Below are 27,362 nucleotides of genomic sequence, written 5' to 3' on the forward strand. Positions count from 1 at the left end.
TTAGAGATTAGGTTTAGGGGTTAGTGTTAGGATTAGGCATTTAGAGGTTAGGTTTAGGGGTTAGTGTTAGGATTAGGCATTTAGAGATTAGGTTTAGGGGTTAGTGTTAGGATTAGGCATTTAGAGGTTAGGTTTAGGGGTTAGTGTTAGGATTAGGTATTTAGGGATTAGGTATTTAGAGATTAGGTTTAGGGGTTAGTGTTAGGATTAAGCATTTAGAGATTAGGTTTAGGGGTTAGGGGAGTTTCGCCTGATTTATGCTTAGTTTCGTGACACTGGCATATAACTATAACTTAAGCTTCAGGGTGAGGGTTAGAAATGAACCAAACAATTTTAAGAAATTGCATTCATAAAATCCTAACATTTTTGAACAAGTACAGTAACATGCGTGTGTGTGTGTGTGTGTGTGTGTGTGTGTGTGTGTGTGTGTGTGTGTGTGTGTGTGTGTGTGTGTGTGTGTGTGAGAGAGAGAGCGAGAGAGACAGACAGACAGCAGTGAGTAACAGAGAGCAGGCCCTGCATGTTTAGAGGAGGTGGTTTGGTGGTTGGTAGGGGGGGACGCACGCACACGCACACGCACACGCTTACACACACTGCACACGCACGCACGCACGCACGCACGCACGCACGCACGCACGCACGCACGCACGCACGCACGCACGCACGCACGCACGCACACACACACACACACACACACACACACACACACACACACACACACACACACACACACACACACACACGCCTGCCGAGATGCCAGAACGCACATCTAAGCCCTTTAAAACACTTAACTGCCACAAAGGGCTCTGACTTTTTTTTATAACGCTGGGTTTTAATTTAACACTGGTGGAGGAAGCACTCAGTTTTTTTTTACTCAAGTAAAAGTAGCAATACTACAATCTGGAAATACTCTGTTACAAGTAAGAGTTTTTGTTTTTACTCAAGTAAAAGTAAATAAAAATGGCATCAGAACATAGTTAAAGTACCAAAAGTTAAAGTAGGCTACTCACTGTGTAGAATGTCCGATTTCACAAGTTGTTTTCAAAGGTTTTCAAAATGTGTCAAACTTTTTTTGAAAATAGCTGATCTACAAGCTCACAACCCGTCGCGGGTTGTGAGCTTGTAGATCTGCTATTTTCAAACAGACCAAGGGCCCTATCTTGTGCGGCGCCTTATCTTCTCAGACATTTCTTTATTTTATTTTGAAAAACATTTAAAAAAGTGAAAATAGTGAGCTTGTAGTTTGGCTATTTTCACTATTTATATATATATATATATATATATATATATATATATATATATATATATATATATATATATATATATATATATATATATATACGATAATTGCCTCTGAGATGTAAGTATATAAAGTATTGAAAAATGTACATACTGTATGCAATTAAAGTGAAAGTACATCAAAATCTAGTACAATATTTGAATAAATGTACTTAGTTACTTTCCACCGCTGTCAGAAGCACATCTAAGCCCTTTGAAGCGCCACAGTTTTTTTTTTTTTTTTTTTAATAATGTAGGATTTTAATTTACAACGCACTTCTCATTTAAAGCGGAACAAAAATATAAAAACCTGGGCCTAAATAGTCAGGTGTTCAATAAACATACATGCTTCAGTACCAGAGTAGAAACATCTTTAGAGTTGATGTAGCAGGTATAACAATGCTACTGCAGTAAACGCACTCTGTTTGATTGTATAGCGTTCATGCAAATATATGAACGGCTACGGATTGAGAAGGAAAAGTCAGCCATCATGGACCCATTGCTGAGGTAATGGAAGCAAACACACGCACACGCACACACACACACACGCACACACGCACGCACACAGGCACGCACGCACACACACACACACACACACACACACGCGCACGCGCACACGCACACGCACACGCACGCACGCACACACAGGCACACGCACGCACGCACGCACGCACGCACGCACACAAACATACATGCAGGCACGCACGCACACACACCGATTTTATGTTTTCAACCCTAATACTACAGCCGAAAATAGATGATCTACAAGCTCACAACGCGTCATTTTTGGCCATTTGGCCATGTTGTGAGCTACATCGGCTATTTTTGCTGCACGACACCAACACACAACTAAGTATAAATCAGTCGTACAGTAATTCCAAACCTAACCTCTAAATACATAATCCTAATCCTAACATCTGAATACTTTGGTGGTGGTGGGAAAAGTACTCAAATGTAGTAAAAGTATCAATACTGCAATGTAGAAGTACTCTGTTACAAGTAAAAGTCCGGACTTCAAAATTTTACTTTAGTAAAAGTACAAAAGTATTAGTAGTACTAAAATGTTTGAAAATAGCAGATGTACAATCTCACAATGCGTCGCACTTCGTTTTGGCACTTATAAACCCGAAAAACCTAAACCTTAAATTTGGCAGATCTACAAGCTCACAATGAATTGTCATGCAAAGCGTTGTGAGCTTGTAGATCGGCTATAGGTCCCGCGTGCAAAACACCAAAACTAAATCCGGCATAAACAATAAACCTGACCTCTAAATGTCTAATTAACTAATAACCCCATCCTAAAAACCCAACCTGAATCTTTTCCTATAACGCACACGCATGCACGCACGCACACGCACGCACACGCACACACACACACACACACACACACACACACACACACACACACACACACACACACACACACACACACTGTAATCCTCACAGTAGTCTATCCATTTTTAACTCTGAGAGTGTATAAAAGGACCCAAATGGACCCTTACGGGTCCATTTGGGTCTTTTTGTACACTCTCAGAGTTAAATGACGCACGCACCAGAGTTGATTTTGACGACTAAAACTATGACGGAAAATGTTCGTCGACTACCTTTTTTCACTGACGAAAACTAGATAAAAACTAAATAAAAAACGAAGCTATGAAGACTAAAACTAAGACCAAATATATTGACAAATTCGTCAACCAATAAAAACTAGACTAAAATGGGACTAGTGGAGAAGAGATCCAGTAGAACTAAAAGACAAGTCGTGTTATGTTTGGTTGCACTAGGGTGTTGCGCTCTGAAAATAGCAGATCTACAAGCTCACAACGCGTCACAACAGATCGGCTATTTTCAGCGTGCAACCAAAGTGCAAAATCACCGACAAAATACATTTTAGTCGACTAAATCAACTGTAGATTTAGTCAACTAAAATGTTATGATATTTAGTCGACTAAAACTAGACAAAAACTAAAACATTTCAGATGACTAAAATATGACAAAAAAAACTAAGACTACGACTAAAACTAAATCACGGTTTGCTGTCAAAATCAACACTGGCACACACACGCACACGCACACGCACGCACGCACGCACACACACACACACACACACACACACACACACACACACACACAGAGAGAGCGGTGTGTGACCTCTCTCATATGGAATGCAGCTTGTATAAGCGGAAAGGGGCAAACCGTTGCAGACAGTCAGCAGCCCCACAGATATAATGTCAGCTAATCCTCTGTTTGGCTTTTGAGCTTTTATTGTAGCACTCTCTCTCTCTCTCTCTCTCTCTCTCTCTCTCTCTCTCTCTCTCTCTCTCTCTCTCCCACTCCTTTCCGCATTAATCCCTTTGTTTTCCTTTCTGCTGTTATTGCATCACACACACTCGCTTTCTCTCTCATTCAGCGTTGCCAACTCTGCTTATTATAAGCGACTTTGGGCAGTTGTGGGTTGGGCTTTTTGGGGTCTTGTTTCTAAAGTGTAGTTGCTTATTTGGGGCTTGCTTTCTGATGTTGTTTAAACCATTGGTTCTCAAAGTGGGGTCCGGGGACCCCCAGGGGTACTTGAGGGGGTTCCAGGGGGTCCGCAGCTAAATGATGGACAAGAACCAAATGGGACCCATATGGGTCTGTAACTCTGAGAGTGTACAAATGGAACCAAATGTACCCTAACGGGTCCATTTGGTTCCATTTGTACACTCTCAGAGTTGAATTAACATTGGTTTTACAATGTGAATTGGGGTCCCAGAGGTATAAATGCCATTAAATGGGGGTCCGTAGCTTAATGTATGTCAAACTGGGGTTCCTTGAAATTAAAATGGTTGAGAATCACTGCTAGAGAGCCGTAAAAACCTTCTCTTATTGGGGTCCCTGGCTTATCTTTTCAAATGGGGGTCCGCTGGGTAATAAGTGTCAATTAGGGGGTCCTTGACAGACGCATTTTGAAAACATTTTGTGCCAGGGACAAGATTTGTGTTGTCAAAATGTTTTAAAGATTCCAAATCTGGTATTTTCAAATAGTCAACGTATAGGGTTCATGTGGTAAAATTGGTTGCTTCTTTTGGGATTGTTTTTTCGTAGACCTGGCCGCTTGATTCTCTCGCAAAAATCTGGCAACGCTGCTGTGTCTGGCTTAACTCTCTCTTTCCCTCTCTCCATCCTCCCTCGCTTTCTGCATCGGCCTCTCTCTGTTAATCCCTTGTTGTTCTTTGTCTTTTTATTACGTCCTCTCTCTCTCTCTCTCTCTCTCTCTCTCTCTCTCTCTCTCTCTCTCTCTCTCTTCATTGGGGTCTGCTTATCATTTCATAGTGGTAGTGTGTGTGCGTAGGCATTATTATGACATTGAGTGAAATGACACCACATTATCCAGCAGATTGCTTTGTCCATTAGTGGCTGGATTGACTGACTGGCTGGCTGGCTGGCTGGCTGGCTGGCTGGCAAACGATGCTGCATATTGATAAGCTAATATACCTGTCTAGACAATATATTATCTTTGTTTCGTACTGTAAATGTTTTATTATTATATTCCGTTCATCAGGTGCAGCCTGATCTAGGAAGAGACTGATCGACGTTCTCAACACTTATTCATCATTGGCTGTCCTTTACTCCTCTAAGCCAATGGGGACACTTCCCCGTTTTGCCGGTCCTTTAAGCCAATGGGGAGACGGGCCGTCCTCCCATGCTATGGGATCATACGCCCTCCCCTGTCTCTCTTCTCCCCCTCTCTCATTCACTCTGCTGCGGCTGACGAGCGTGTCATTAAGCCAAAAAATCCAATTTGATCAATTTGATAGTATTTATTTTTGCTGGACATTTATTGTGCTTTGAAAATTGTGGCAAGTGTTTTACTTTATTGACCTTTTAAACGTTGTTGCTTCTTGTTGACTTCATCCATGTGTTTTTATTGTTGTAAAATACAACAATAAATAATAGCTTTTTTTTAACAAACACACCTTGCTGGCTGCATATAGACTTTAAGAAGGGAATGAGTCCTTGTGCCCACAACAGACTCACAGCAACACAACTGCAATACAAATCATTTCATTAACCAAACGTTCAAACCCATATAATATTCAATATGCGATTCTTTAGGCATTAAAGATCCAGGACAAACACATACCTTTGTCACACACCTCTCCACTCAAGGGAGGAAGTGCCACCACTGTCCCAGCTCCCTTATAAGGAGTTCCGGGCATTTAACAGTTTCCAGTACAAAAATACTACTTCTAATAAGTGACTCAACAAATATTTATATTAAATAAAGAACCAAAATAATAAATAAAATGATGACTCTGGCAGTTACACACATTTATGTATGTATGTATGTATGTATGTATGTATGTATGTATGTATGTATGTATGTATGTATGTATGTATGTATGTATGTATGTATGTATGTATGTACAGTATGTATGTATGTATGTATGTATGTATGTATGTATGTATGTAGATAGATAGATAGATAGATATATTATATTGTTACACACAAGTGTGTGTATATATATATATGATTTATGATGTGGTAATAGTGTCTGATTAGTACGTGCATGTGTGTGTGTGTGTGTGTGTGTGTGTGTGTGTGTGTGTGTGTGTGTGTGTGTGTGTGTGTGTGTGTGTGTGTGTGTGTGTGTGTGTGTGTGTGTGTGTGTGTCAGTGTGTGAGCGTATATCTAGTGTGTGTGTAACAGTAGGTGTGTGGTGGCGGTAGTAGCGTGGCGGCCCCGCTTGGCGCTCTGCAGGTTGACGCAGTGCAGAGCGTGTCTCGTTCTAAGGACGCCATCAATCATGATTAAAATGAGGCGGGGGCCCGCCCCCAGCCAGGGGCCCTGCGAGCCCCCCCCCCCCCCCCCCCTCCCCCCACACACACACACACACCCACCACCTTCATCACCGCTCACCGGCCCTCACCCACCTACATAAACATCATCATCATCATCGTCAACCTCTTCCTCTTCCGGGAGCGCATCTCTGTGACATTTTTAGATTTCTTTGGCTATTCAAAAATAGCAGATCTACAAGCTCATAGCGCAGAGTGCCGCGCTATGAGCTTGTAGGTCTGCTATTTTTGAAAAAAAAAGTCCTTTCCCGGTCTTAATGGGTTAATATTTAAACATCGTCATCCTTATCAGCTGGCTGGCTGTCTGTCTGTCCTCATTCTAAATCAGGGGTGATGCAACTTTGATGATGGAGAGGGCCACTATAATATTTCCTCACTCACTCCAGAGGGCCACATTGCATATATACTGTCAGGCAGACCACTCCTATCTCCGTATTTTACACTTTTTCATGAATTAATGCCATACTTCGCCATTCTATGTCACACAAAAGTAGCAAAAGTAGCCGATCTACAAGCTCAAAACGCGTCGCAGTGTGACCCGTTTTGAGCTTGTAGATTTGCTGCTGCTATTTTTTCTATTTTTGAATTGGAATCCAGGTTTTTTTTCTATTTTTGAATTGGAATCCTGAAAATTAATATTTTTATTGAATTTCAAATGCATTTAGTTATACTTATATTAACTTATGATTACTTATGATGTATTTTTATGAACTTAAATACAAATATATTGGACATAAAAAAGACAGAATTTTAAAACTAGTCATTAAGCTACTAATATAGACAACATAGGTATGTTTGGAATTGTATCAGCTGAAATCAATAATGTATCAGTATTCCGATGCATTAACCTGTGGGCCGCATTAAGTGAAGGTGGGGGGGAGCATGTGGCCCCCGGGCCGCCAGTTGCCCATATATGTTCTAAACTATGATACACATAACAATGTGAGGGCCACTGATTTCTGCAAATTCCAAAATGTGTGCACTCTTGGAAGTGGAAGAAAAAGGAAAAAAAGCACCACCAATAAATAAATCTATACATATATAAATAAGATAGAACAAAACAACAGCGAGAGTCCTCTATATTCCTGCGGTGTGTGTTGTTGTTATCCTGTTGTCGCATCCTTTGATGATAGCAGGGCCACATTATGCCCTGATATTTGTTTTATTGTTATACAATTAATACTAGCAATAATAATAGACCATTGCAATTGTATGGTTATTAGATAAGGTTTTTGTATGTATGCAGCACTTTTTAAAAGTATGTACAAATGGAACCACACAGACTGTGTGGTTCCATTTGTACAATACACACAGTAAATATTGGACTGTGCATGTAGCACATTCTAGAGACTTAACAGGAAAACCCTGACATGATGTCAGTGCTTACATCAACCACGTTTTGGTACAGTTATAAGACCTATATGCTACCGTAGAGCCGTGGTTCTCAACCTTTTCAGACTGTGACCCACCCAAAATAATCATATTTGAACTGGGGACCCCCCAAAATAATCATATTTGAACTGGGGACCCCCCAAAACAATCACATTTGAACTGGGGACCCCCCAAAATAATAATATTTGAACTGAGGACCCCCCACTCTGACAAGCACTTAGAATGTAGGAGTTGAGGCATTACATTTAGTTTGACTTTGGTTCCACAGATACATATTGTGAAAATAGCAGATCTACATTCTGACAACACCTTGCAGTGCGAGGCGTTGTGATCTTGTAGATCGACTATTTTCACAATTGTTGCCTCTTTCTTATATTATTTGACAATTTGGCCAATGTTTGACCAGTTTTTATAGTATAGTTACGATTAATTGCGATGCAGTAATGGTCTTTTTCTTTCTTTTCCTTTCTTTTCTTTCTTTTGTGTTGAGGTATTAAAAACCACAGATTGAGAACCGCAGATCAAGGGACATCTGTAGACATAATACCTTGCCATTTAAGAGCTTAAAACCCCCCCCCAAAAAACACGTAATTAGATTGAAACGGACACAGTGGATCAGAATTTGAAGTGATATGCACTCCATTTTTTTTCCAGTTGTCTTGTTATGACAGCATGTAGCAGCAGTTTGGTGTGAGTTGTAATCTGTCATTGTATCATAATTTTTTTGGCAGAAGTTGGTTAACAGTGCATTAGTCAAGATGACTTGTCAACCAGCTTCTCTTTACAAATGGCTGTGGTTCTGAGCAGTGTTGATTTTGATAGCAAACCGTGATTTAGTTTTAGTCTTTTGAATAGTAGTCATATTTTAGTCATCTGAAATGTTTTAGTATTTGTCTAGTTTTAGTCGAGTAAATATCATAAAATTATAGTCGACTAAATCGATAGTTGATTTAGTCGTCTAAAATGTATTTTGGCGGTGCCTTGATGCCGTCGAAATGCCTGACTTTGCACTTGGTTGCATGCTGAAAATAGCCGATCTACAAGCTCGTATAGTAGCTTGTAAATGTGCTAATTTCAGAGTGCAGCACCCGAGCGCAACCAAACATAAAATGACTTGTCTTTTACTTCTACTGGATCTCTTCTCCACTCGTCCCTCCCTAATGTTTTGGTCTAGTTTTTATTTGTCGACGACATTGTCAATACATTTAGTCCTAGTTTTAGTCATCATAGTTTTTATTTCGTTTTTATTTAGTTTTCGTCAGTGAAAAAAGGTAGTCGACGTACATTTTTCATCATAGTTTTAGTCGAAATCAACACTGGTTCTGAGACCTCATCATAATACTAAATATCATGTTTGTTTGTTGGATGTGGCTGTGTACTACTGCTACTACTGCAGCCAATAAAGTATCAACCTTCGCTGGAAATGACGAATACAAGTGTGTTTAACCCTTTAAGACCGGGAACGCATCTGTGTCATTTTAAGATTTCTTTGGCTCTATAAAAATAGCAGATACACAAGCTCATAGCTACGAGCTTGTAGATCTGCCATTTATTTTTTTTTAATCGTGAAAATGTGTGCAAATCTTTAGTCTGAATATATATATACTTTTTTAAAGCGAAAGTTTATCTTGTATATCCGCTATTTTTGAATGGCCAAACAAATCTTAAAATGACACAAATGCGTTCCCTTCCCGGCGCCTTTAAAGGGTTAAAAATGTGGTAGGGGTGACACACTGACAACTGATAAAGGAAAAATGTATCCTTCCCTTTAAACCTGTTTTATTTATTTTTTTAAATAATATTTTATATATTTATTGTATTTTATTAGTGTTCTGGCTGTATATGCTTTCACTTACAAATGTGTACAGAACTATGTTGATAAGACTTACACTTTACATAAAACTTGAAAAAACTTTATTATTAGAAAATACATTTACAATCTTGTGATTCCTGCTAATTTTGGTGATAATAGTAGCTCAGATTTATTCAAGTTTATTTCAACTTGCACTATAAACCAGTGGTTCTCAAAGTGGGGGCCGTGGACCCCCAGGGGACCTTGAGGGGGGTTCCAGGGGGTCCCCAGCAAAATATGTTAATATATAGCATAAAAAATAAGTACGTTCAAACCACCTTCACCCCTTCAGTATATACAACAGCAATTTGAAAATAACCTCCTACAAACACTCAAAATGTGTGAGTGTAAATTGTACTGTAGATAAATACATATTTTCAGATGGGGGTCTGCGGTTAAAAATACCAGTGGTGTAAAGTAACTAAGTACATTTACTCAAGTAATTGTACTAAAGTACACTTTTGAGGTACTTTTACTTTACTAGAGTATTTCCAATTGTCTATTTACTTCTACTCCACTACATCTCAGATTCAAATATTGTACTTTTACTCCACTACAATTATTTGAAAACTTTAGGTACTAGATACTTAGATATAAATTATTATGTTATAAAACATACATTAACCACTTTATCCTTATGTTAAACCTTGGCTATTTGAAAATAGTCGATCTACAAGCTCACAATGTGATGCATTGTGAGCTTGTAGATCTGCTATTTTCAAACATTTTAGTATTTTTACTTTTGGTACTTTAAGTACATTTTGATACAAATACTTTTGTACTTTTAGTCAAGTAATTTTTTTTTATTCCAGACTATTACTTGTAACAGAGTACTTCTACTTTGCAGTATTGATACTTTTACTTAAGTAAAACACTTGAGTACTTTTTCCACCACTGGTCCGTGGTCGAATACTTAATAATTTTGAGTTTGAGAACCGCTGCTATAAATGGAATTTGGGGGTTCACCAAAACATATGCCCCAAAAAATGGGGGAATGGTTTAAAAAAAAAAATGTTTATACCAGGACCCCATTTTGGACGGGTCCATTTGGTTCTATTTGTACCATCAGGAGTGAAATGAAGACTGAGGATTTGAACAGTGTAAAGGTGCAGTCTAAGCATTTCACTGCTTAATGCAAATACCTCTTCAGTGTGCTGACAGCACATTGCCAGAGCTGCTCCTGTGTGTGTGTGTGTGTGTGTGTGTGTGTGTGTGTGTGTGTGTGTGTGTGTGTGTGTGTGTGTGTGTGTGTGTGTGTGTGTATAGGTCATGTCTCGGTGCCCTCAGAGCTCTCTTTTCATTTGCAGCACATAAAACACACTCTAGCCTAGGACAGGTCACACACGCACAGACACAGCACACGCACGCACGCACGCACGCACAGACACCGACACACGCACGCACGCACGCACGCACGCACGCACGCACGCACGCACGCACGCACACGCACACGCACACGCACACGCACACACACACACACACACACACACACACACACACACACACACACACACACACACACACACACAGGAGGATCACAAATGATGAGATGTGTTCTGGAATATGTCTATCATTTAATATGTAATAGTTTATATCTATCAATTAATATGAACTGGAATATGTTTATAATTGAATATGTAATGGTTTATGTCTATCAATTAATATGAACTGGAGTATCTTAATCAATAAATGTGATCTGGAATATGTCTATCAATGAATATGATCTGGATTATATTTATCAATAAAGTTGATCATTTGATTATATATTGACACCCAAAATGAAAGTTATGATCTTATCCAGTATGTTTAAAATGTTCCCAAACGTTTTATCTCAAGGCCCAAAAGAGAAATTAAATATTTGTCCAGGACCCAAACTAGTAAAAATAGTGCACAGTTATGAGTTTTTGTAGATCTGCTATTTTCACCACTTCTTACGTGTTTTTATTTATTTATATACTGTATGGAAATGTATTTGATCTTTTGATTTTATTTATGAAATACTTTTGGAAAATGTTGGAATTGTTTATAATTGATGAAAAGTTGTGATTTTCTTTCTTTCAGCTTTTTGTTTTAAATCTTGTGAAATAATATATTTATTTTTTTAAATGTAGGAAACGAAAAAAAAGGGGATTTTTAAACTTTGACATTCATTTTCACTTTTTTGGGGGGGTTTATGACCCCCCAAAAAACTGAACTTTAAACATTCAGTGGACTTTCTGTGGTCTGGGGTTTTCTGAATAATTAGGCTGAAAAGTAATCTGTGATCGGCCCCTTGACTTAGATGTCACAGTCGATTTTGATTGACAGTCAAAATCCCTCAACAGCGACACCCGCAGGCAAAGATTTATTTTTTCATTGCAGTTGAAAAGGCTTTAGAAATCAGAGAGACAAATGCTGCCATGGATCACTGGAGTGGATTTTTCAGTTAAAACATTTAATACACGTTTGAAGGACCATGATATATACTTTTAATGTGTTGTAAAACTGAATATCATGTAACCTTTAAAAGTTAAAGTTAAAGTACCAATACCACAATGCGAACAAAGTAAAAGCCCTGTATTTAAAATGTGACTCGTGTAAAAGTGCAAAAGTGTTGGCATTATAGTACTTAAAGAAGAAGTACTCATTATGCAGAATGAACCATTTCACAAAAGGTTTCCAAAAAAGCAGATCTACACGCTTGAAGATTGTCTATTTTCAAATAGCAGAATTTAAAAAAAGAGATTAACTGGTAAACGTGTTTTGTATTAATGATCTAAATGTACAAAGTAACTTATAACTAACGTTTTCAATAGGGTAAAAGTACAATATTTGCCTCCAAGATGTAGTGGACTAGACGTATAAAGTGGGCTATACATTTTTTACGTTACTTTAAATTACTTTATAAGTAAAGTAAAAGTACCTCAACATTGTACTGAAATAAGACTGTGTGTCACGGCTAAACATAATAATAATAATGTTATAATTAGAGTAGGAGGTTACTAGAATATATGTTCAGTGTTCAGTGCTCAAGACCTATTTCTTCACTCTTGCTTTTAGCTGATTCATTGGTTGATTTTTAAGTACTCACAGTATTGCCTATTTTAATGTTGTTTTATGCTTTTGCTTTTATCTTACTTTATTTTATTATTATTTTTTGCCTTATTGTTAAATTGGTTGTAACTGTATTTGTATTCTTGCTCTGTAAAGCACTTTGCGCTGCATTTCATGTCATGAAAGGTGCTATACAAATAAAGTTTATTATTATTATTATTATTATTATTAAAGCTGTAGTTGTGTCATAGATCCAGTAGAGGTCACTGTTTCCTTATTAAAGAAGGGTTGGAGACAGATGGCAGACAGTAGAACAGTAGCCTCGGAAACCCATGCCTTTTTTTTGGTTCTCAAACTTTTCAGGCTGTGACCCCCAAAATAATGATATTTGAACTGGGGACCCCCCCTCCCAGACAAGCACTTGGAATTGTAGGAGGCATTACGTTTAGTTTGACTCAGTTCCCACAGATAGCTATTGTGAAAATAGCAGATCTACAAGATCACAACGCCTCAACGTGATATTGTGGCTATAGGCTCTATTCACAGCAGCCATATTATGAAGACATTCACAGGTGTTACCAATGATACTAATGAAGGCTCTGTTCCATTCTGGTCATAACAGAGTCAGCTGGTGCTGATATTGTGTGCATTGTTGGCTCACTGGAAACACTCTACACCAGTGGGTCTAAAGTTGGGGTCCAGGGACCCTCATGGGCTTCCAAATGGCCCCTTACAGGTGTGTAAGGGGCCACATAGTATCATTGGTAACACCTGTGAAGGAAGTGATAATATGGCTGCTGTGCATAGAGCCTATTTATCACAGTTTTTGCCTCTTTCTTATATTATCTGAGAATGTGGTCAATGTTTGACCAGTTTTTATAGTAGTTTGTTGATTACATTTGATGTAGTATTAAATGGTCTTTTTTCATTTCATTCATTTTCTTTCTTTTTTATTTTATTTAGGTATTACAAAGGTCTTAAGACCCCCCCCCAAAGAAAAAATATCCCGACCCACAGGTTGAGAACCACTGCAGTAGAGCACACAGGGTTGATTATCCCCGCCGGGACGGCCGTAGGCCTGCAAGGGATTGTGTTTTCACTCCTGTGAGTCTGTCTGTCTGTCATACCGGTACATGTGAATAGTCAGTTTTGTGTTCTTTTTAACCCCAGGCTTTTTATTTTATTTTATATTTTTCTCTCTCGTCTGACCAATGCTGACGCCAACGAGTGTGGATCAACACTTCAACAGCAACACAGTGACAAATATGCTATGTCACTTTGTATCTTTACAAGCATATCTTTTAATAACGAAGTTGGAACTGGAAGACAAGCTGATAAATCATCTTGTCTTCCAGTTCCAACTTCGTCTGCTAATTTATTTATTTTATTACTTCCAATTGCACTTCTGAAGAAAAAATGGTGTGAAAATGTATTTTGTTCTTTCTATTTGACTAAAAACAGTAGGGACATCTGGGCCATTCGATGTAAAATTGTCTAATTTGTCCAAAACAGTAGAATATTCGAAAAATGGTCTTAAGTAATGTAAAGTATACATGATTTGAACATGCACGGTACATCATTATCAGACTTCATTTTATCCTTCAACTTCTTATTTATGCCCCAAAATGACTTGATATACAGGTTTTGTAGCAATTTGTAGCAATTGTAGAAATATTAGACCTTAATTGTATCAAAGGGTGTTCTAATCATGTATACTTTACTTTACTTAAAAACATTATCCAAATATTCTAGTTTTTAACATTTAGGAAAAACATGGCAATTTAACACCAAGGTGCCCACTCTTTCTTGGTGCCCATGCACCTATCCTGTTACCGACTAAACAGCTGGAGAGACGTGAAGACGACTGAAGAACTCCAGACAACAACATTCAAATACTCTGAATTGTGATGATTTAACAGAGAACATATTTCTGAACATATTTTGTTCCTGGGACCCCCATTATAAGATTTATGTCAAATGCTTCAAATACATTTTTCCCTCATTTTTTGAAAATAGCTGATCTACAAGCTCACACATTGTGAGCTTGTAGAGCTTTGAATTGCTTTGAATTGCTATTATTGTTTACACACAACAGAAACCAAGGATTATATATTTCAAGAGCGAGAGATCACAGTAAAAATCCTAAGCATTCTTCCTCCATGTGCACTTATAATTCCATATAAGTGCACACAGCTAATTCAACCGAAACATAGATAAGGGAGAACTGTGGTGTTTGTGATCCCATTGTTGAAATTTGTAGAAAATCCTCTAAACCGCTAGAGTAGCGACCGTTAAGGAGGGGGGGATTTGTGGCAGGACGCCCCGTCGCCACATCGCTGCACCTCAGACTGCTGTGACATGGCTGCTCAGAGCATCAGCACGGTAGAAACTATAACAACTTCTGCTGTGTCAGTTTCTGTGGTTGGTAGAGTGTTGCTTCTTGGTTATAGTTCTGACCCACATTCCTTTAACAAGCACATAAAACACACTGACCTGGGACAGTTCTCTCTCACACACACACACACACACACACACACACACACACACACACACACACACACACACACACACACACACACACACACACACACACACACACACACACACACACACACACACACACACACACACACACACACACGCACGCACGCACGCACACACTCAAATGTCAGAGGTCATGTTGTTGAGTCTGGAAAGGACAAACGTACATGATGAGATGCAGTGTACATTTTCTTTTTAATATCAATTAATTGCTGTATTGAATTTTAGACATTTTCGCAGAATATAAAAAAAAGAGAAGAGATAAGAATGAAATATATCTTTATCAGATTGATAAATACATATTTATAGATCTATCAATGAATAATACTGAAAATAGCAGATTTATAAGCTCATAGACATGTGTGAGCTCATAGAAAATGGTCACTATCTTTGAAGTGTTTAATTCATGATGTGCTTTTTTCCCTTAAGTGTAGTGGAGACAAAAGTACAGTGTAGTGAAGCCTGGCACAATCGTCACGTCAGCCCTGCCTATCACAGCCCTGCCTATCACTAAGGAGTCTGATAGACCTGCCAGAGAGGCCTAGAACCGGTGGCTCCTCCTCAGACCCGCGTTTTGATTTCTCGGGATCCGTAAGCCCCTCCCAATTGCCGTTCTACCAAGGACCATTTGGTCCATCGCTCTCTGAGTTACGCTCCGGAATGAGATTCAGCTAACAGGGATTTGGTGGCTAATAGAATGATAATGATATAATTGGTCTTCAGTCCTCGCTAATGCTCATTATAAGGTGGCATTATTTCTGTCTACTCCCTTTTTTCTTTTCCTTAGTTCACTGTCAGCTAGAAAGGCCTTGTTTCAAATGATTTGTGGTTTTGTCAGAACGTGTCTTTCTTCACCATCGCTGTGCAGTTGTTGATAACGAAACAAAAACATACTTACATTACGGCTAACAACACTTTATCCTGTTTCATGGATACACAAATATGCATACGGCTGAGTTTTCAGTTCCTTCCTTCTTTTATTTGGCTTGTCAAATGATTTGTGGTTTGTCAGAAAGTGTCTTTCCAAGTTCCCTTTATTCACCACCACTGTGCAGTTGTTGCTGACTAGATACATGTACAGTATGTCTTTTTTCTCATGGTCTCTGTTCCTAAACTCATTCTTTCTGATGTCTTGTCTTATTAGTTGTGGTTGAAAGGTAGCAGTATCCTAGTACTAAACAGGCGTAAAAGTAGCAGTAGCATCATACTGTAGCACTACACAGGTAACACACCTGGACCATTGGAATGCTGCCAGGGTGTCCAGGTACATTTACTCAAGTACTGTACTTGAGTACAATTTTGAGGTACTTTTACTTTACTGGAGTATTGCCAATTGTCTATACTTTTACTTCTAATCCATTACATCTCAGAGGCAAATATTGTACTTTTACTCCACTACAATTATTTGAAAACTTTAGTTACTAGTTACTTTTCAGATATAAATGATTACATTATAAAACATACATTAACCACTTTAGCCCTATTTTATACATAGACTATTTGAAAACAGCAGATCTACAAGCTCACAACGCGTCGCGATGTGACGCATTTTGAGCTTGTAGATCTGCTATTTTCAAATAGTCTATGTCTAAAATTGTACTCAAGTACAGTACTTGAGTAAATGTACCTGGAAGCACTGGCAGCATTCCAATGGTCCAGGTGTGTTACCTGTGTAGTGCTATGATGCTACTGCTACTTTTACACCTGTTTAGTACTAGGATACTGCTACCTTTCAACCACAACTAATAAGACAAGACATCAGAAAGAATGAGTTTAGGAACAGAGACCGTGAGAAAAAAGACATACTGTACATGTATCTAGTCAGCAACAACTGCACAGTGGTGGTGAATAAAGGGAACTTGTAAAGACACTTTCTGTCAAACCACAAATCATTTGACAAGCCAAATAAAAGAATGAAGGAACTGAAAACTCAGCCGTATGCATATTTGTGTATCGTACATGATTTTGTACGTACACGATTTTGTTTCGTTATCAACAACTGCACAGCGATGGTGAAGAAAGACACGTTCTGACAAAACCACAAATCATTTGAAAGAAGGCCTTTCTAGCTGACAGTGAACTAAGGAAAAGAAAAAAGGGAGTAGACAGAAATAGTGCCACCTTATAATGAGCATTAGCGAGGACTGAAGACCAATTATATCATCATCATTCTATAAGCCACCAAATCCCTGCTGAATCTCATTCCGGAGCGTAACTCAGGACGACCAAATGGTCCCAGATTTTGGGTGTGAGCTTCAAATAACCCCTTGGTGGAATGGCAATTGGGAGGGGCTTACGGATCCCGAGAAATCAAAACGCGGGTCTGAGGAGGAGGCACCGGTTCTAGGCCTCTCTGGCAGGTCTATCAGACTCCTTAGTGATAGGCAGGGCTGTGATATGCAGGGCTGACGTGACGATTGTGCCAGGCTTCACAACACTGTACTTTTGTCTCCACTACACTTCTAGGAAGGGAAAAAAGCACATCATGAACTAGAAAAAGTGCTCCTCGGAGCACAGGTCTCCGCCAGGTCAGGTAAGCTATTGTGGCCTCCTGGTGGCGCTATAATAGGCCAACGTGAAAAGGGTGCCATTTCTTCTCAGGCCTTGCACGACAATCGGACACTGACTGCATTCATGATTTGAGGCATTTTGTTAAAAACATGTGTTTCGCTAAATTAGACCTGTTGGTGGCGCTATAACAGGCCAATGTTAAATGGGTGGCATTTGTTCCTCAACATAGTGTGAATGTGCATGCAAAGTTTGAGCGCAATTGGACGGTGCGTTCATGATTTGCGGAATTTTGTTCAAAACAAGCCAACAATGCAAACTTTAGATGTCAATCTTAGCCAATCAGTATGGAATATGAAAAATCAAACACATCCGTCATGATCACATGACTATAGAGAGCATGTGTACCGATTTGCGTGAAATATGGATAAAATTGGAAGGAGTATTATAAAATAATGTGTTTTACATAAGTCGGCCTCCTAGTGGCGCTATAAAAGGCAGATGTGAAAAATGCAGGGCAAGGGTTTTTCCTTGACCTCTAGGGAGTGTGCATACAAAGTTTTACACAGATCGGTGCAATTATAGGTAAAAACACGAATCGGCCTGTTATAGCGCCACCATGAGGCTGATTTGAAAATGTTCAAATGGTAGTTCTTCCTCTGCCTAATGGGAATTAGCGTGCAAAATTTCACGGAAATTGCATGCTGTGTTCATGATTTGAGGCATTTTGTTCAAAACAGAGCACTACTGCAAACTTTGAAAGACATTTTTAGCCAATAAGGATGGAATATGAGAAATCTGAAAGACCCGTTTCGTTTAATGACTATAGAGATACTGTGTACCGATTTGCGTGATTTTTGAACAAAATCTGTAGGAGTACTGTCAAAAAACATGTTTTGCACAAATCGGACTCCTGGTGGCGCTATAAAAGGCCCATGAGAATAATTTAGGACAAAGGTTCTGAATTGGCATCCAGGGAGTGTGTGTGCACAGTTTCGCTGCGATCAAGACAACGGTGCCGGAGATTAGCTGGTCACAGATGGACGGACACACACACGGACACACGGACGGACGGACGGGCGGACGGACGGACGGGGTGGAAAACATACTCTCTCGCCATGCCTTTCGGCCTTGTGGAGACAATTAACCACTTCAAAGATAGTGATCATTTTCTATGAGCTCACAAATGTCTACTATGAGCTCATACATCTGCTATTTTCAGTATTATTCATGCATAGATCTATAAATATGTATTTATCAATTTGATAAAGATATATTTCATTTGTATCTCTTCTCTGGAATAAACCCAGATACTATTATAATAAGAAGTTTCCTCCGTTTATTGATGTAATTAATTCATTTACTGTCAGACACAGTAGATATGAACCGGTATTCACTAGAGAAAGATAAAGCTAAAATAAATCATTCATATATTCTGGGAAAATGTCTAAAAAATGTACACTGCATCTCATCATGTACGTTTGTTGGGAACGCGGAAGGAGGCGCGGCGCCGCCCAAGTGGAGCCTACTATGGAACTCTGCTCGGCTTGTGTGTGTGTGTGTGTCTGTGTGCAGTGCACTGCCTGGGTGCGGCCAACAGAATGCGCCAGAGTGCAGCTACAGTCAAAACACACACTCACACACACATCGAACAGTTTATCGTTTTCAGCCTTTAGGTACTCCACCATGCACCTAGCTCTGATGTAGGGCAGAAAGATTGATGTTATTTTCAAAATTAACATTTATAGTTTTTCAACATAAAATAACAATTTTGGCAGTCAAACATAAACCTTAAAACAAATGATTGCCCCTTGAACATTTAGTTTCCCAACAATATACAAAAAAAAGAAACAAAATCAATGTCGGCAGTCAAATACAAAATAATTGTTATTGCCTGTTGAGAAGGGTGTATCTGGTGAACCTTCTCGCCATGGACCACTGAGACAAGGTGGTGCTCTAGAGAGAAGAGAGGCAGAGAGAACAATTCGATTTCCACATTGATTTAATCCCACAGCATTATTTATAACACCTATGTAAATGGAACAAAAATATATATTAGTAAGAAAACCTGGAATGGTTCCGTGAGCTTGTAGATCGGCTATTTTCAAAAAATCTGGGAAAACTTCATTTGAAGCATTTAACAACACAAATCTTATAATGGGGGTCCCTGGAACATAATAGGTTCAGAAAAATGTTCTCTGTTAAATCATCACAATTCAGAGTATTTGAATGTCGTGGTCTGGAGTTAGTAATTATTGCTATAGTGTTTGTTCAGTAACAGTCGTCTTCACGCCTCTCCAGCTGTTTAGTCGGTAACAGCATAGGGGCACCAAGAAAGAGTAGTCTGGCGTTTTCAGGCAAAAATCGTGCACTTTACGATAAAAGCATGAACTTTGGCACACAGTTAGGGCATGCCATAAGGAACATTTTTGGCTATAGGGCCATCTCAGATTTGTCCTGTGGTAACCATGGCAGCCTTTTTCCAAAATGGCCTCCATATGTTGTTATTTTACCAATAACTCAGGTTTTAGACCACCTATGATCTTGATTCTGGTGACTAATCAGGATCTTGATTCTGGTGACTAATCCTACATTTTCAAGGATGAGGAATACAGTGGTACCATTTACAACATGCTAGTAACTACCTAACTAACTACAGTACATGAGGAGGCTGATACTTGCGTCATATTACACCTAGAAGATGCTGTGAAGGAAGGGTAAAGCAACGTGACAATACGCACAGTAGACACGGATGTGCTGGTCCTGGCAGTAACGGCAGCCCAACGCCTCCACTTGACTGAGCTGTGGGTTGCTTTTGGAACTGGGAAAAGTTTCCGTAACTTAGCAGCTCATGAGATGTCAAGGGCATTAGGCCCAGATCGATGCTTAGCCTTACCCATGTTCCATGCCTTTACTGGATGTGACACAGTGTCATCTTTTGGAGGCAGAGGCATTTAGACGGCATGGGAGACCTGGAAAACCTATGGTGACGTCACAAATGCCTTCAATTAGATTTTTTTTTCAAGCGCAGGTGTGTTGATTAAGCTACAGCTGAACTTATGGTGAACTCTGATTGCAAGTTGCTGTGACATCGAAGGGGCTCTGATTTAGCTGAAACCTTGCCCTTTTCCAGTAAAGCAGAGGAGTTTAATAGCATTTATTTATAGCATTTATAGCAGTCGATGGAATTACCCAACACATTCTCGTGCCGCCCCGTACCTTTGAACGGATGACGTCATGGTTCCGGACCATAAGGCACTATTTGACATTTCGGGGGTACCTGCGATGTCACATGTTGACGGGGTACATGATGATCTATGATTCTGTTTCTTTCTATACGTTGACTTGCTCACCTGCTCACCTGTTGCTCGCTCGGTGGTGCCTCAAATCAGCTTCAGACGGCACGCCTCCGTTGTTTTAACTGTTTTTTCGCGGCGCCACCACCCCCTTTATGTCTTGGGTTTGAGAGTGGCACTTCTGCATTCCAGTGGGTTGTCGGGACATTGTGAAAGTACATGTATGGTACCCCCGTCACATTAAAAGTATGGCTTGAGAGTGAGAACATGTTGGTCATTCCTGCATTCACTGCCCTGATATAATTGGTCGGGTTCACATTCAAACCAGCATACCTGTGGTGATTGGGTTTTGTAATTGCTTCACGATCGACAAAAAAGGGCCTTCGGTTGTCCACCCTACTCTAGAACAACTGGTTGTTGATGGCACATGACACTAACATTCCCAGGCTCTTCTCTTTCAGGTCCGCCCCTGTGGGGGTGGCTGATCAAGTAAGACATTTCATCAGACCTTCAGAGAGATGTGAGCTCGTCAGCGTTTACTGACAACAGTTTGAAGAAGACAGCTGTCTGTCTGACATCACTTCAAAACATTGAAACAGGTAGCTTTTATTTTATTTTCCTTTTTGAAATATAGGCAGTCTACACAGCAATGCTTGGAAAAAAGTATATCGGAATATAGAGCTATTTAACACTTATTTCAACATAAATATATCACTCACACCCCCTTGGATTAAGTGTTGTAAATGTTGATGTGAGAAATCAAGTATATTTAGGGCATTATAAATGTGTATTGAGCCTTACTGAGCCCTAGAGGATAATAATACCTGCAGGCTGCAATTAAGACAGTTAAGAAATGGTATATTAAAACAAAGAATTTACCTTTGTTTTGTGATTTTGGGTTTTAGGACGATGAACACAACTGAGTACTGTTATGATTACTTCACGGTTGGAGACTGCTCCATGCATGATTTCAACAAATTCCTCAAGATCATGTCCCTTGTCCTTTTAAGCCTGGTCTTTGTGCTTGGCGTGCTGGGGAACGGTGTTGTCATCTGGGTGACACGCTTCAAAATGAAGAAAACCATCAACACCGTTTGGCACCTCAATCTTGCCGTGGCCGACTTCCTCTTCACAGTGATCCTACCCCTGAGAATCATAGAAAGAGCTTTAGATGACCGGTGGCCTTTTGGCAAATTCATGTGCAAAATGAACAGTGCCGTTCTCTACATGAACATGTTTGCCAGTGTCTACATTCTGATGGTCATCAGTGTTGACAGATGTGTTTGTGTGGTGTGGCCGGTGTGGGCTTTGAACCACCGCAGTGTCAGAAAAGCGTCTTTCGTGACTCTGGGTGTCTGGGTACTGGCCTTGGCTCTCAGTTCCCCTTACTTCATCTATAGGGACTCAGGGCCCTTCTATGATGAGGACACCATCAGCTGCTTCAGCAACTATGGAATCACCGATGACGTCTACACACCTGCAAAAGCTCGGTTTAGATCTCAGGCTGTGAGGATGACTCGCATCCTCATGGGATTCGTGGTCCCTTTCACAATCATTGTCTCTTGCTATTCTCTCATCATTCACCGGCTCAGGAGGAATCGCTCGCTGGCCAGCCAGTCAGGTCGCACATTCAAAATCATAGCAGCTGTTATCACCGCATTTTTCCTGTGCTGGGCCCCCTATCACATCATGGATCAGATTGAGTTGGAGAATAACAACAGTGTACAGTACAGTGTAACTCTGCATAGTGTGACCACCATCGGGTTGCCCATAGCCACCTACTTGGCATTTCTCAACAGCTGCCTGAACCCGCTGTTGTATGTGTTCATGGGTCAGGATTTCAAGTTTTGCAAACCGTCAATCGTAACAGTGCTGAAGAACGCTTTCACTGAAGAGCTGCCTCAGACCAACCCAGAACACCCCCACAAATGCAATTGGTACAATGTAAGTTCAGGAGGGAAGACCACACCAGATAACCATCTCCTCCCCCTCCTAATCGCCTCCAATCTGGCCGATATCAACTCCTCCCAAGCTCACCTGCTTGCGATGGCGTTGATAACAACTCCTCCCTTATCTCCTCCTACCAAACTAATCAAGGATTGTATTTATACCACGCCGTGTCCGCTCTCATTCATGCTCAGTGTTTCTTGCATGTCACACACGCATAAAGATCGCTAAAACGACGACAAATACAGAAAAGTATTTCCAACGTACCTGCAACATGGACCACCACGAAGACTCTTTCCAAGTCATGGCCTCGGAGGAGGAGGATTTTACCAACCCAGACCCTCCCGTCCCGCCAACTCCATCACCAGCAACTTCCAGCCGCCGCCTGCGCTCGGCCACCTCAACTCCAGTCAATCCGTCCCTCACCCGAACCCCGGACGAGTTCCGCCATAACCAACCAACACCGCCGAACCCCCCGTCCACCCCCACCACTCGAACGAGCCGCAGCCAGCGCGCTCGTCATACAGCCGCCGGGCCATACACCCGTGCCAGCCAGCGCACTTCCACGCCAGCCCCACCGCCCACCAGGTCAGTTAACGTTCCAGTTCGCCCCATTTCAGACTGGACCGTACTCGGCCTCCAGAAAGCCCTACGGGCCAAAAACATATTATTTTCTAGAGCAGCTCCTAAAGCGACATTGTTTTCCCTTTACCAATCTGCCATGTTGGTGACCTCCTCCCCTCCTGGTCCGTCGCGCCAAAATGACGTCAGACCAGGAGACGCGAGCGTCGCACCACCCGACCCCGCCCCCGCCAGAAAGGCAAAACAGAAAACACCTCGACTGGCTCCGGCCCCCTCCCCCCACCCCCACCACCACCAACATCTCACGGCGCTCCCTAGCCAGTCCACCGTCCACCACCACACTCAAGCTAATCCACCCATTGTCGTGTCTCACCCCCCTGTGCCTGCTTCCCCCCCCATGTCAAACATTTTATCTGTTCTGTCCTCCCTGTGCTCGCAGGCTGCACTTCTATCCTATCCAACCCCACACCCTCCTCCACCCCCCATTGTGTCTAACCTCCCTTCCCACCCTCCCCAACCCCTCCCCCCCCCCTCCCTCCCTCATGTCTCTCCCCCCTCATGTCCCATCTATGCCTAACTATGCAATAATGCCTAACTATGCAATAACTTCTGCTGCCCACGCTCAAGTGGCTCCCCCCCCCCCCCCCTCCTCCCCGGCCAAGGTTTCCCGCCTGCTGCCAGCGGCCAAATTGCTCCCCCCCTCCCCCCCACATTTGGCCAAGGCCTTCCTCCTGCCGCCAGCGGCCAAATGGCTCCCCCCCTCCCCCCCACATTTGGCCAAGGCCTTCCTCCTGCCGCCAGCGGCCAAATGCCCCCCCCCTCCCCCCCTCCAAACCTACTCCTACCTCCAACCTCAGGCTCCGGCCCCCCTCCCCTTCCGCCAAGGTCCCCCCCCCCCCACGGGCCGCAGCCCACCTTTTTCTCCCTCTCCTCAGCCACGCCGGCAACCATGCCACCTACAGCCATCGCCGCCAACCCCATTCCGGTCTCCGCGTCACTCCGAAACCAGATCCTCCAGGGTATGGATATTGACCTAGCCTCCCTACTAAAACCCTCTGCCGCCACCCACCAACCCAGGACCGTCGATTGCGGGGGGGTATCCATTACACTCCGTGACCTCCACACCTCACCATTACACAGCGTCCTCACACCCACTGAATTTGTCCTGGCATTCTCATTATTTCGCAACATAATCTGTTCATTATTTCCCACCCGCAGGCAGGAGCTGGACGACTACGTCCAAATAATAATGGACATGGCCGTCCGCTTCGGGGGCACCCTGTATTTCCAGTACCACCGGCAGTTTGCAGCGATGGCGGCAGCTCGGCTCCAGCAGTGGAACATGGCAACATACTGGGGAGCGCAGGACACCGAGCTGTACTGCCGGCTCTTTGCCGGCAGAACCGCCATCGCCTGCACTCTGTGCGGCTGCCCCGCCCACCCCACCACCGATTGCACCCTGGTCACCAGCTCCCACCCCACCACCACCGCACCGCCCCCCCGACCAACCTACAACCAGCAACCCCAACCACTCATGTCCTCCGCCGTCCGTCCAGCCAGGGCAAGAACAGAGCGTCCTAACACCTTCCCAGCCTCCTCCTAGTCAAGGGACCGTCGAGGTCGCCAACTCATTTTTGTAGGCTCCAAAATGGTCTGCAATAACTTCAATGACCAGGGCTGCAACATGTCCACATGCAAAATGTTGCATGTGTGCACCTTTTGCAGCGGAGCACACTCCCGCCTCACCTGTCCCCACAATCCCACCAAGCCCGCAGTCAGCTGACTATTAAAGCACCTCGCCACTCCCATCAACATCCCCGCCATAGCCTCAGAGTTAGCCTCCCACCCAGATCCCACCTTCATCCGTTTTTTCATAGACGGCCTCAACCACGGTTTTTCCCCCGGCCTCATCAAACTCCCAGACACATCCCACACCTGCAATAACCTACGATCCGCCATAACTGACCCGGACACCGTCGACGCCCTCATCACAAAAGAAGTAAACCAGGGCTTCATGATAGGCCCCTTCACTTCCCCCCCATTCCCCACCTACAGAATCAGCCCCGTCGGCATAGCCACCAGAATATATTCAGGGAAGAAAAGGCTAATAATTGACCTCTCATCCCCCCACGGTTCCTCAGTCCCCAGCATTAACAGCCTCATCCCCAGTTCAGATTTCTCCCTCCAATATTCTACAGTCACCCACGCCATCTCCCTCATCCGCCTAGCCGGCCGCGGGGCCTGGCTTGCGAAAGCCGACATTACGTCGGCCTTCAAAGTGCTCCCCCTCCACCCAGACTCCTGGCACCTGTTCGGAGTCTGTTGGAGGGGGAAGTACTACTTCGCCGTAAGATTTACATTCGGCTGCAAAAGCAGCCCTAAGCTTTTCGACAACCTGTCAGAGCTGCTTTGTTGGATTCTCCTGAACAACTATAAGATCCCATTCCTCGTCCACCTCCTAGATGATTTCCTATCCGTAGACTTCCCTTCATCACCCCCCGCACGCACCCTGCTAGCTATCAGAACGGCCTTCACCGCCCTCGGTGTTCCCCTCGCCGAGGACAAAACGGAGGGCCCCGCCACCAGCCTAGAGTTCCTCGGTATTAATCTTGACACCACCACCTTCCAAGCCTCACTCCCCCTGGAAAAATTACACCGGATCACCCTAATCATCGCGAACTTCGCAAACACCCCCTCGTGCACCAAACAGCAACTCCTCTCACTCCTAGGTCACCTCAACTTCGCCACCCGCATCATCCCCCAAGGCCGTTCATTCATTTCCCACCTCCTCTCACTAGCCTCCTCCGTTCCAGCCCTCCATAACCAGGTCACCATCTCCCCAGAGTGTAAAATGGAGCTCTGCCTCTGGCACAACCTGCTACAAAACTGGAATGGCATCAGTTTTTTCTATGACGATTTCCATTCCTCACCAGAGGACCTCCAATTGTTTACCGACGCCGCCCCCTCCGTAGGCTACGGAGGCTACTACCAAGGCCGGTGGTTCGCGGAGGAATGGCCAGAGGAGATGTTAGATCCCCTATGCGACTCCGGCCATTCCTCCGCCTTGTTCGAACTGTACCCAATAGTGGTAGCGGCTTCCCTTTGGGGATCGGAGTGGACCAGCCGCTCCGTCCTCATTCACTCAGACAACCAAGCCGCCGTCAATATCATTAATAAAGGTCGCTCCTCCTCACTCCCCATCATGGCACTCCTCCGTCGACTCACCTGGATCACCGTCACTCACAATTTCATTATCCGCGCTGCCCACGTCCCCGGTCACCTCAATACCATCGCTGACTCACTCTCTCGCTCTCTTTTTCAGAAATTCAGGCACTTGGCTCCAGAAGCAGACACCCATCCCACTCCGGTACCTCCATATTCTCACATGACCTTCCCCTGAACCACCCGCTCGGCCATCTCATCCACCACGCACAACAAACCATCCTCCAGTCACTCGCCCCATCCTCACTCTCCACCTACTGGACTGCATGGAAGAACTTCCAGCTGTTCCACGCCACCTTCACCCTGCACTTCCCGTCACTAGACCTGGCCACCCTCACGGCATACGTCAGCCACTGCCACTACTCCCGGTCCATGCACTCCTCCACCATCCGAGTTTACTTATCCGGCATAAACTTCATCGTTAAACTCCTCACCGGCGCCGCTCACCCCTTCCACGCGCACCCCCATGTCACACTGCTTCTTAAAGGCATCAAACGCCACGAGCCTCACCACCCTCCTAGCCGCCAACCCCTCACAGACAACATCCTCACCGACTGCATCACTGTCCTCCGTTCCGGTCACTCAGACCCATTCACCGACTCCACACTAGAGTCCCTATTCCTCCTGGCATTCTACGGTTTCCTCCGCTGCTCCGAGTTTACATCCACTAACACTAGGTTCGACCCGGCTCGCCACCCCTGTCTGTCCGACCTATCTATATTCAGCCCTTCCACCCTCATCTACACCCTCCGGCACAGTAAAACCGACCAGTTCGGAACATCCACCCCCATTCACCTGTTCAAACTAGACTCACCCCTCAGCCCATACGAACCACTCGTCCGCCACCTCTCCATCCGTCAGTCGCAAAACGC

General features: G+C 42.8%; 1 protein-coding gene across 1 annotated transcript; it reads left to right on the forward strand.

The window, feature by feature from the left end:
- Nucleotides 1-21,648: 21,648 nt before the first annotated feature.
- On the forward strand, nt 21,649-22,917 carry LOC311033817 (chemerin-like receptor 1; the record flags this gene model as incomplete). Its single annotated transcript, XM_084041487.1, has 1 exon — nt 21,649-22,917. The coding sequence occupies one exon, from the start codon at nt 21,649-21,651 to the stop codon at nt 22,915-22,917; it is 1,269 nt and encodes a 422-aa protein (XP_083897613.1).
- Between the last annotated feature and the right edge of the window lie 4,445 nt (nt 22,918-27,362).

This window comes from Gymnoscopelus microlampas, assembly GCF_963454915.1.
Source record: "Gymnoscopelus microlampas genome assembly, chromosome: 2".
Classification (NCBI taxonomy): domain Eukaryota; kingdom Metazoa; phylum Chordata; class Actinopteri; order Myctophiformes; family Myctophidae; genus Gymnoscopelus; species Gymnoscopelus microlampas.